The sequence below is a fragment of the Corvus hawaiiensis genome, chromosome 2 (genome assembly GCF_020740725.1).
Source record: "Corvus hawaiiensis isolate bCorHaw1 chromosome 2, bCorHaw1.pri.cur, whole genome shotgun sequence".
Lineage (NCBI taxonomy): Eukaryota > Metazoa > Chordata > Aves > Passeriformes > Corvidae > Corvus > Corvus hawaiiensis.
In genome coordinates this window covers 90,385,369-90,397,738 of record NC_063214.1, presented here as the reverse complement: position 1 = coordinate 90,397,738, position 12,370 = coordinate 90,385,369, and the positions used below count along the sequence as shown (strand labels likewise).

Sequence of the window (12,370 nt, the reverse complement as noted above, 5' to 3'; positions counted from 1 at the left end):
CCTCCAAACAGGGTGGTTGATATGTTCTGGCAACAGAGCAGTCTTCCTGCCCTGAAGGTCTCAGTATTAATACAAATACTTTAAAGCATAATACATACCAGCTAGAGCACCAGGAAAAAAAGGTAGTGAACCAGGTAACATAGAGCATACAATGAGAAAATGCATGTTTTGGAAATTGAGGAAGCACGGAATGAACCAGTAGAAGAAGCGAGAAGTAATTCTCAGAATCAAGCAGAAGTTCAGCCAGTAATGAGGGTTAAATCCAGGACTAATATACAGTCACCTACTCACTAGGGCCTTTATGTTTGCATGGTACTGCTGGGAAGCAAATTCTCTGACCCACAGGACAGGGACACTCATAATTTCATGTCACACTACTCTTCACGCAGTTTTTGAATCCTTTATTGCAAATCCACTATTTCTAACAGCTTTAGCAATTGTCCTGAGGAAATGGTCTTTGTTCTGAATGCATTCAGAAAGGCCTAGAAAATACTTTGCACTTTCAAAGGTTAGGATAGCAGGTTTTAGATCACTTGGGAAAACACTTTTGCAACCAAAAATCATGGAGAGAAGGAGAAGACTGTGGCAAATAAAACATATTGAAGTGCATGCTGGCACAGGCAGTGACTTCTCTGTGGTTTTTCATCTTTCTCAGGGCAATGATATTTTGTCTAGCTCAGGTATATATCAGTCCTACCTGGTACAGGCATATTCTGAGTGCCCTTTTGCCATTCTGTGGGCACTCACTTCTTCAGCAATCACGTCTCCTCCAGGCCAGCAGTACAGCCATCAGTAAACTGTGAGCACTTAGCTACCCTCTTTCCTCCTCTGTCACCCAAGCACATCTAAACCATTGTAAAGAGTGTGTGGGTCACTGCTGGTATGCAAAGCTAGGACTTTTTATTTTTTTTTTTCCTTATCCTGGCCTATACTTGGCCTCAACTTCCATGTAAATAACTGTTGCTCAGATCATACGCACAATCTACACTCAGCAGTTCAGGCATCACCTGCAAGGTTCCAAGCCAGTATTTTTAAAGAGTGGATTGAACAACCTAAATATTAGGCAAAACATTTAACCTGTGAAAGCTATTAGCAAAGTGATACCTTAACAGGACCTGTCTCAGTAAAAGAGGCCTTTGATCTTTGGAAACAAAGCAGTGTTCTACCAGCAGGGGAATGACTGACTGCATCCCCTGTGGCCACACACTTGGCAGAGTTCTTGTCTCCATAAATATAATGGCTTTTGAGGGTTTTTATTTTATTGGTGGCATCTGGAAAGTTTCCATTATACCACAAAAAATACACGCCTTTTTGAATTGAAAAAAAAAAAAAAGAAAGAAAAGAAAGCACTTCATACTGAACAGCTAATAACAGTGTACTGATTAGATCAAAAAGAAAAGTGTTTTATGATGTAAAGCATCTTTTCACCTATTTTTTTACCAGCTACAATTATAGATCTGAGATACTCAGATCTGTTGCGTGGTATGAAAGGCACCAATCCTAGAAAAAAGTAAACCAATTCAGAACTATGAAGGTCTTAACATCTCTTCCATAGGCAGGTGTTCTTGTTTTGTTTCAAAGTGCTTTGAAGTGAAGACCTGTTCAATGGATATGCATCATTTTCTATGTGCAGTAAGACTTGCTACCCTGCAAATGTGCTTTTTCCCCCTTCATGTCACATTGATTTAAATCCTGACATTTAGTAGGACCAAGTTCTGGCCCTGAAATTTTACTTCCTCTTCATTAATACAATGAAAAAAGAAATATTAGGAAAACCAACAGGGCACAGAATAGAATGATGATATTTGCAGCTAGAAAATCTCAGTTTCATTTATGTTCTAGTGATAAACCAGATTTTTGAAATTGCTCTTTTTTTTTTTTTTGATTGGCAGATCTAAAATTTAAATCACAACTAAAAACCCACCAAACAATCAAAAGAAAACCCAACAATGAAGCAAGACACAGTTAAATTAAATGCCAAATGGCAAAACATACTTCTTTCAAAGTCAGTTTACTTTAAAGAAATCTTCCCTCTCACCTTCCTTGATGGACAGCTTAGACCACAGCAAAGTTCTGGAAAAGAAAAGCTACCTTCAGAACCCTACATGGTTTTAATTTCAACTTCATATGGAATATAATTTGTCTTAGACAGAAAATTTGTAACAAAGTGGAAGGTTTGCCAGTCACATTCCCTGAGGGAGCTTATGTGTGGAAACTAATATGCTATTTTTTTCTTTCATTGTGAAAGTTACCTTACCCATCAAAAAGTTAGTATGTGAGAGGTTTCTGAAATGTGCCATTAGTAGTGGGACGGAAAAAGTCTCACCCTAGATTAGGCTTTGAATGGCAGTGTAGTAAGGCAATTTGTACTGCATGTTTGCATCCTCTGTTTGTCAAATGTCTCGTTATATTAAGGGAGCCTCTGAACTGTATATGCTGAAGAAAACTTCTCCAGTCTGTGTTCTGAGGTGTTTTCAACACTAATGTCTGCTTTTCGTTCCTTCTTCTTTTTTTTTTTTTTCCCAATTACTTTGCAGTAACTCATGGTTTCCTCTTGGATCCTCTAAAATTATTTGATCCCTGCAGCCTCTGGTGGTCATCTGTGTTTATTATGTATTTATAACCTCAAATAAATTCACTTTGGAATATTTAATATCCTGACTCCACCAGTTCTAGTTGTCCTGAGAGTCATTCTGGTTTTCTTTACTCCTCCAGTATCTTTGTAACCATAAGCCATATTTCTGAAGATTAGAGCAATCTCAGAAACTGCTGTGCAGCTCTCACTACCCTGAGTAGGCTTGTAGAAGTGTAGCTGGTACAAATAGATGGGCTCATTTGAATCAGCAAGCACAGAAGGATAAGCTCTGTCTGATGTGCTTTACTGTGCTGCTTGGGAGCATTAACAGCAGTTCTCTTTTAAAGCAGTTAAAAGTTTTCTCTGTAACTAATTTAACCAGTTTCTCAGTGTATACAAGGAGCAAATCTGTTGGTTGATAGGGAACAACTCTGTCGCCTTTAAAGGATGTGCCCTTTTCCAGGAGCAATTCTATTGAAAATCTTGAGTTCTGAAGCAGTATCACAACCTTTCTCCTGTCTGACCTGCTTTCCTACCATGCCACAAAGAAAGGAACCCTGAAGTGCACCACAGGTGATTACCACAGAGGCTATCAAGTTATTTTTGCCAGCTGCTGATTGCCACACCTGATCCTCTTTAAATTAACTCCAGCTAGGTTTCCCCATATGTGGTGACGGAGGGTTGCATATTGCCTGACAGATCAAAATATTTTCCAGATCGTAGAAAGCTGTGAAGTGTCATGCAAGGTCAAATTACTACTTTCTGCTGTAAGTCTTTTTTGTGCTGGCCTGCAAGACAGTGTCAGGCATATTTTAACATAAAGTAGTGAGATAGACATTCATTGCTTCAGGATTGATCACAGATAGTTGTACCTGGAAAGCCAACTTGTGTGTAAAGGTAGAGCACATGGGAAGGAGAGATGGGGTAAATTCTGTTTGTATGACAGCGGCGCTCCAGAGGGGAAAGCCATAGTCCTGGATCCAACTTCTGTAGTACTGGGCACTGCAGAAGATTGTAGAGATTAGTCTAATTTAGATTTATATGGAAGAATAAACTTGAATAACCTGTTGTTGAGGACACAGAGTGCTGTGGCTGAGACCTAGTTAGGAAACAGGGCTGAATAAAGTGAATAAAAAATCATAACTTAAAAGACAGGACTGCTTTCATTGTTCTCACTGATACATCTCTTTTTCTTCTTTTTTGGTGGGGTAGAAGTGGATTGTCTTCATTTCAGAGACTTTTGTTCTGATTTAGCCATCTAACTAGAAATCCTCAAGAAGAGGAATATTCCTGAGGAAAGGGTTGCTGTTCAATGAAAATGAGAACGCGATCTCTGTTCTAGGTGGGATGATAGAAGGGATTTCTTCTGATTCTGCAGGAGTTCTAATTCTCTACCATTTTCATGAACTGATCCTTTCTTTTGCAGCGTTGGACATGTTGCAAGCTAGGGGTAAACTACTCTATGAACACTCCAAAATGCCCGTTTGAGATGTTTGTGATACGTTTGAGTTTTGAAAGATTACATAAACAAATAGGTTGTTTGCACATAGTCTTTGTTTGGTGCTGGTCCAGTGCATTAAACATAGACTCCTTCAAAATCTAGCGTGGGAGCAGCTCTGATTAGGACAGGATCTTGACAATGAGCTTTCTTCATGCCTGAATTCTGCTCTTCTAATCACTTAATCATGGACTGAGTACAGGGGAATTTCTGACTTGGCTATCTGACCTGCTTTGGTTCACAGCTTTTCAACCCTCAGGGGAAACATCCTACTTTTTATTCATCCTTTTCCCAGGTAAAATTTTAATGTGTCATACTGAAAGTATAAGTAATGAAATTTTAGTCCAATGCAATGAGCCTGAAGGCCTCCAATTTAATGTTTCTGCTTAAAAATCTCAAAAAACACCAAGCAACCCAGCTTCATTTTTCCAATTATTAAAGAGTTTTGGTTATTTTCCTTTTTCGTTCCTTTTTTTTTGTTGTTGTTGTTTAGATCACTTGATTTAAGTCAAACACTGGAAAGCAACGCTTTAATTTAAAATTTCCAGTACTTCAATGTATAGAAATATTTTAGTATTCAAACACTGTTTTTCTGAATTTAGCCCATAATTTACCGCCAATAATTTATCCCAGGTAATACAGTTCTTTGCATACATAAAATGCTCCTTTGTGTAATTTCTAAGAAGCCACTTGTATCTTTGCAATATTTATGTCTTGTGTGCAGTCTGTTGGGTTGAAAAAAAGTACTTCTTGTGTGTTGGAGGAAGAGGCCTTTTACCCAATTACTGAACAGCAAGCTCCCTTAAAATACAACCTTCTCTTTGTGAATGTAAATAATTAATGTACACAGATAACTTTTATTTAGAGTTTTATTTCCTGACAGTGATTTTTTTCTGAAATGGCTTGATACATACAGAGATAGAATATTTTTCTTGAATAGCATTGTAGGTAGGAAAGTTTGGTTGACAGTTAATGTTTGCCAAACTTAGTCTTAACTGTCACACACAAAACTAAATATAGAAGCTGCTAGTTCTTATTCTCTCTTCTTTTCTATAGCTTCACAATCATATTTTTTAATCTGAGAGGATCTTGGGAGTATAGCATACAAACTTTCTGGATGCCACTGAGTTGAAAGTTAGGTAAGAGTCAGGGAAAGCCTGAGGTACGAATTACATAAGAAAATCCTTTTCTTCTCTCCCCTTCCTTCTCAGATTACCCAGACTATTCTGGCATTAAAGAGGTTTCTTAGGAAGTATTTGTAAACTGCAAAGATGTTCAGTGTTACAGTTGCCATTTTGAGGTCATGGCACAAACTAATTGTTCTGTCATCTTTAAACAGGGACATATTATGTTCTGCACATATTATTTTAAATATTGTTGCTCATTTTTGCATCTGTATAGTTTTCTTATGACCGTTATTGTTCATCCAGACCTTGTTTGCTAGCTTGCTAGACTTTGCAGAAAAAAATTCTATTATTGTTCAGTCTTATGATATCCCACAGGAACTCTCCCCACTGATGAATATAAGTAAAACAAAAATTGAAACTGTAGGGATTGATTGAAAAACAAGCCTAACCATTAAGATCTAGAGTTTTCATTCTACAACATAATACTTGAAAAATTATAGCTTGTGCATTAGGGAATGGTAAATGAAGGATGAAAGTACTGAAGATTGATTGATAGTGATGGTGGGAAATGAAGAATAAAAGTGATTTGTAGTTAATTGAGGGAGTCCATTTATGTGCACACTGTCATTCACACTCCTGGACGAAGTGACAACCAAACCCAGCATGGGGAAAAATACTGTTTTCAGAGGACTATGTTCTCATCCTGGTACTGCTTTAATCCAAACTTTCTTTCTTTTGGTTTTCGTTTGCAGTTCTGTTTTGGTAGTTTGAACCTAAAACATAGGGATGACATTTCTATCAGAGTTTCTGTGTCTGTAGCAAGTGGAGGGCTTTGACATCTATCTATTTTCAAGTTCATTCTCTTCCATGCAGGAAGAATGAGGGTTCTTAATTTTCCTCACTTATATCTTCATAGCATCATAGAAGAGAATCATCGAATAATTTAGGTTGGAAAATATTCTTAAATTTTTGAGTCCAGCCCTTAACCTAACACTGCTAAATCCACCAATAAAGTATGTCCTTAAGTGCCACATCCACTCATCTTTTAAAAACCTTCAGGGATGGTGACATAACACTTCCTGTTACCAGGTCTTTCTTCAAATGTGGTAATTTGTTGTTAAATGGAGATGTTTTAGCATTTTTTTTTTTTAATAGGAATATCTAGGTAAATAAATGTTGCCTATAAGGTCATGTAGGAAAATAGGAATAGTCATTATCACTAATGCAAAGTAAAAATTAACACTATAATCACTACTATTACAGTTACCAATAACTGTGTAATGATTTATTACAGCTTTGTCCCAATTTAAAAATAACAATTTATGTGGTAATGAAAGAATGTAGAATATAATTTTAGAGCAATATCAAAAAAAAATCTCATTATTGCAGAGCCGATCTTGTTCAGAAGTCTTGTGAAATTTGGGCCAAATTCAAATGGCTGTGTAGTTCCGGAACAGAGATCATATTGTGTTTTTTATGTGGTTGTGTGCCTTCTGAAAATCTAGTTCTAGTTACTTTGCTTCTCTAAATGTGTATGTATTGATCTATAACATTTTTTACCACTCTTGTGTTGGGTAAAACCAGAATAAACCTGGGAGTTGGTTGAACAATGTAAGAAAGATTAACTCTCGGCAAAAAATAATTTTATTTTAAAATATATGAGAGCTCAGTAAGATATACTCTGTTTAATTGAGCTTGTAAAAAATATTTCTCAAGATTCAAATTTAAAAAATATTTCTAAATATTTATGATTTGTGCAGGAACATTAGTGCTGTTTGGACTGACTTCAAATGTGGAGGAAGCTTTCTGAAGGAAGAAAAGTGTTTTCATTCATTAAATAAGCATCAGTTCTGAATAGTGGAGATCTATCAAAAATTAAGAAATATTTTAAAAGGACAGGATAATTTGGAGTAGTAAATAAGCATAATAAAATAACAGGAACTTTTTTCAGATTTTTTTCCCTACCTGACATGAAATTGTATAACCTTCCCTCTTTTGATTTACTCAAGGGTCTTTTAAAATTGTCCTGATTTCTGTTGAGCTTTTTATACACACGATCAACTCACATATGCCCAACAGTAACATCTTAATGGATTTTAATCCACGATTAAAATGGATTCAAACTCAGGTACTGTTTTTTTCACCAGTGTAAATCCATAAATCTGGACTAGATGAATCCTATAGTTGTCCTGAATGTGTATTTAGGATGAGGGCATTATTCTAGCTGTTTCTGTGTCTCGTTGTGCCGACAAAGCTTTGCCCTGTCTAGGTGTTCCCCTGTCTTTGTAAGTGAGCTTTGGAGGCAGTGTTGAGCTCCTGACTCCCGTGGCCAGAAGTTTTGAACTGTCTGAAGTTTGTAGGCACTACTTGTTGGTAGTGTCTTTGCAATGTGATAGTTACAAAGCTGACTGGAATATAAACTCTGTCTGTCTCAAAGCAGGGCATTTGGATCAGATGGCCTTAGTTTTGTTTAAAAATGTTTTGACTGGTTTTGTAAATCCCCTCCTTGAATAAAACCAGAATGTTTGAAGATTAAATGACTGTGATAAGCAGCTATCTTACCTTAGGTAGCACTGTGTAGCAGTGTAACACTGCTTACACATGATGTGCTTACATTGTCTTTTAGGGAAAGTTACTACCATATATTAGGTAATAACTCAGAGAACTTTGAGAAGGCTGGTACATTTGTTGACAACCTTTAATTGCTCTCTTGCATGTTGTATACACATGGTTCTGCCAGTAATTTTTCTAAGTTTCTGACAGCTCTTTAGAAATATCTTGGGTTTATGCTAATATCAAAACAGTACTGAAGCTGAGTATCCATTTTTAATCTTATAGTCAGCTTTTAGTGAGGTATTAACATTTCTGTTGTTCTGTCAACAACACTGTGAGGACTTTTGTAATGAAAGAAAAAAAGCTCCATCTGCAGCTCGACAACTCCATGTGTGGCTTGAATTCCTTCATGAACTGAGTGTTCACAAATGCATGCAGTATACAAAACCCTGAGCGGGCATTGAAATTGAAGAATCACAGAATGGTTGGAAGGGAACACCGTGGGTCATCTGGTCCAACCTTCCTGATACTGTAGCTATTTACGTCTTTCCATGAAACTCAGTTTATTTATTTAGAGTGAGTTCTTTCTAATAAGACACGATAACTTTAAGACTCAGTTAGTTCCTTTTTCATAATGCATTTGGAGGAAATAGTCTTAAAATCTTTTGAATTGGTATTTTGAATTAAAAACTTATGATAACAAATTTAAAATTTATACCTGATAATCCTTTGTATGTTTGTGTGTGTTTATATCCATGAAAGACCTCATGCAACAAGAACTACACTCTTCTATCTTTTCTTTTAAAACCTGAACACATATTTATCATACAATCAAATTACAATTGTATTTTCTACCTCTTCCTAGGAAAATAAAATAATTCAAAGAAACTTTCAATTCTTTTTTTTTATTATTATTTGTACAAGTATAATAGCTTACCTGTATTTTTTTAATTATTTATTTTCAATTTGAATTTCACTGGGAACATCTGATAGAAGAAGTGACTGTTGTTTAGTGTTCTGTTTCAAGGTTAGACTTTTACTCTATTTTTTTAAGAGTAAGATAAAATTCTCTTTAGCATTAATAAGCAATGCTTAATATTTTTTTACACTGTAAGAGAATTTGGTCCAGCACATTCAGGAAAAATTATCACCGCATATTCTATTTATATACTTGGCTACAATGATTAAACAAAACCAGATTTCAAACACCATTTTCTGGTCCTGAATTTTGTCCCTGGTCCTGCCAAGATTCAACTGCATGTCAATTTGCATAGTTTAGTCTAGTGCCATTAATGTTCACCAGATCTCCTTAGCCTTGAACTTCCAGCTAGACATGTGCACAAACCCTGTAAAGATAAGAGCTCTTTATTCCATGTATGCTATTCTGGTGGAAGAGCTAGCTTTAGTTCCTCGCTATTACCAATTCCTGTGTAATGACATTTATTACTGCATTTTGAGGCAACTCATTACCAGAAGCTGCTAGACTCCTATTTAGTTATGAGCTGGGTACAATTAGAATTGCTTTAATCAGCTGAGCTTGTTCAGCTGAATTCACATTTTCTTTTGCTGAAGGGGAGATCTGAGTTTATCAGCCAGTACTTCAGACAGTGTGAAACCATGACCTTAAATAATCCTGGATGTTCTGACCATATGCAGTCAAGAAGTATGTTATATTAAGTAGCTTATTAATTAGTTATATTAAGTAAGTTACTTAATGAATTGGAGAGAATGGTTATAATCTTTAACCACTGCTTGTACCCAGTTTAATGTCTGTTTTTTGCAACAGGGGATATAGCCTTCCTAAAGATGTGTACATACCAAAGTCTTACAGGACAAGCCAGTATGCCAATTTTTTTTTTTTTTTTTTCATAACCGTCTAAATTTTCAAGTACTTTAAAACCACTTGGCACCTCATTGATAGTCTGAAATTTGGGGGATGCAGGCAAAAAACATTCATCTTTACATGTGAAGATTCCTGTCTATTTTCAGCTTTGTGCCAATTAGATGGCTTTAGACCAATTGACTGATACTTATGAGAGATAAGCTTCCAACAGTGTTTAACTGTTCCTCACTTCTCTGCTCAGTAGCTTTCCAGAGGAAAGCTTTCTGAGTTTTGAATGGCTGATATGTCTGCATTTCCTCATTCTAGGAGGCTTGGGGGTTAGTGAAAGAAAACCAAGTCCAGCACAGTTCCCAAACTTCAGTGATTTGAATACTCTCTGGAGATTTTTGAAAACCATGTAGAAGAGAAGGTGCTTCTATGGGAAAGAAAGATGTCCAACAGAAGCTGTTGGCTTACCAGGGGCAAGTTTGCATAATTTCTCACTATGCAGGTTAAAACAGCATTTATACTTTATACTTAGTTTTGAGTCAGCTAACCCTGGAGAAAGTAAACCACTAATTTAGATCTCAATTTAGAGCTGAACCCCGTGGGTTTGGAAGAAAGGCAATATAAGTAAAAAAATTAATTTGTCTTCAGTGTAAGAGTGGCATTATTTTAGAGTTAGGTTATGTCACCAATAAGAGGTAGCTCAATAAGGTCCAGCAGGTACCCTGACACCAAAGATGCTGAAAGAAAGAGAAATCCTAGTGGCCTCAGCAAAAGAAAGGAGTACCAAGCTTTTCTTGGCTTATTAAGTCCTGGAAGTCTGAAAACATGGAAGATGTTGTGAGAAATGTGCATTGACTAAGCCAAATCAAATTCAAAAGCCTTTGGATGAAAGAGTGAAAAGGCAATGTGGGCTGAAGGGAATGAGTCTAAATTGAAAGAAGAGTTGCTTAGGTTTAGCTAATCAGATTTCATAGAGATTTTACTCTAAGTTAGGATGATTTCAGGGCTGATGAGAAGCAAAAATCTGGAAAGAAGATTGTTTTGATGTGGAACAAACAGGCTAAAGGACCTGCATGTTGAGGCAAAGGGAAAAAGTAGTATGCTGAATTATTTATGCTTTCTTGGCAGACATCTTTTGACTTTGAGCTACCTGCCTAGCACTGAAAGTTTCTTTAACAAATTGCTGCTGAGACAAATGGGAATCATGATAACGAAGTGGTACAGGTTTTAATTTATGGCAATTTTTTTGTTGGGTAGAAGTAATAGAACCATGTCTTCCTAAAAATACATAATCCATATTTCTCAGTTCTGAAAAAACACCTTTTGGTTATTGGGGAAGAAAGTATTTAAAGTGATTATTTATATTGTCTGCAAAATAATATTTTTTTTTTCTCCACAGTAAAACCAACAGTTATTGATGTTGACATTTATGTCAACAGCATTGGTCCTGTATCATCAATAAATATGGTAAGTGACTTGTTAACAAAGATTTTTATCTGGATTGGTGGTCTTGGCATCAATACTAGCTTTTGAAAAAGACAGTAAATACCACTGTGATAAGCTGTTTTGATTCTGATTTAGTCCTATTTTCAGCTATAATTCTGGTTTTTGTGTCTCATCAAGAGAAGAACAAACCTACAAGCAATATTATGCTCTATGTTGTCTATCGAAAAATGCTGGTAGATCTTCAATGGTAAAATAACCATCTTAGGAAAAAAAGTATGAAATGAAGCTATTTTCAAGAAAACTCGAGCTGTTGTTTCAAGAGCCAATCAAATATACAGAGCTTCATAATGTGGAGTTAATGAAAATAATAACAGCATATTTATTTGGAATTCAACATCTCTTCAGTGGTTACTTTTCTTTCATTGAGTTACCAACAATCTTGACCCCCTAAGTATAATTTTGAAGAAGTTATACCTAGCTGTACTGCATATGTAAAGGCAGGAGAAACTGAAAGAGACAGTGTGATAGTGTGGCAATAATAAACCTATGGCTGGTCAGTTGTTATGGTCTTAACTCTAGGTCTTTCCTCAGTTCTGCAGCAACATATTCAGATTTAGAAAGCAAGCTGAATGTTTATGTAGCTATAGGGTTATGGATAGCTGTGGCTGCTTGTGCAACTTCCCAGTTTGGATTCATCATATTATTCCTCTTCTTAAATTAGGTTGATTTTTTTCTTAATACAACTTGGAAATGGAGGACTTGTTAATATCTTACTGTACTTAAAGATCTTAAAATAACCTCTTCAAAGCAATGGCTCTTTTTCTCAAGGCCATGCAAAGGCTGCCATGTACAATGTTCCTGTAAGAATATAATGAATGCATTGCATGTATCTTTTGTAGTTTTGGAAGAAAAGCTCCTGGGTTTAAAAGGTGGTCTGGTTGTTCAGCCTTATTCTTTGGTTTTGCCTATAAGCATGAAAGAAGGCAAATCATTGCAGCATATCAAATATAAGGTGGCCAGAGACTCCTATGCACCCTGGCAATGGAAAATCTGGCAAGTAAACACAGAACAAATTATGTGCTGTGAACAACTTGGCATCATATTCAATGACTGTGAAATGTGTTGATTGGTATTTCATGTCAAGCACTGAATGTCAAACAATGGGAGTACCTGCTCCATTCTTGAACTAATAAATAGCTAATTATCTTGCCCTTCCCTGATGGTCTACCAGAACAACTTCTCCAGAGAACAATTTATTGGAAGGTCCTCTGGTTTCCATTTACTCTAGGAATGGGTACTCTGTTCAAAAGCAATAGGGCAATGTGTTTTTGCTCTTTGCC

General features: G+C 36.2%; 1 protein-coding gene across 2 annotated transcripts in view; it reads left to right on the top strand.

The window, feature by feature from the left end:
* The window catches only part of GABRG3 (gamma-aminobutyric acid type A receptor subunit gamma3), a 309,768-nt gene that overhangs the window by 5,594 nt on the left and 291,804 nt on the right, over window positions 1-12,370 (top strand). For both annotated transcript variants that reach the window (XM_048324965.1, XM_048324956.1), the window contains exon 3: window positions 10,984-11,051. In XM_048324965.1, coding sequence (XP_048180922.1) covers window positions 10,984-11,051 — 68 coding nt within the window. The remainder of the gene's footprint in view (window positions 1-10,983; window positions 11,052-12,370) is intronic.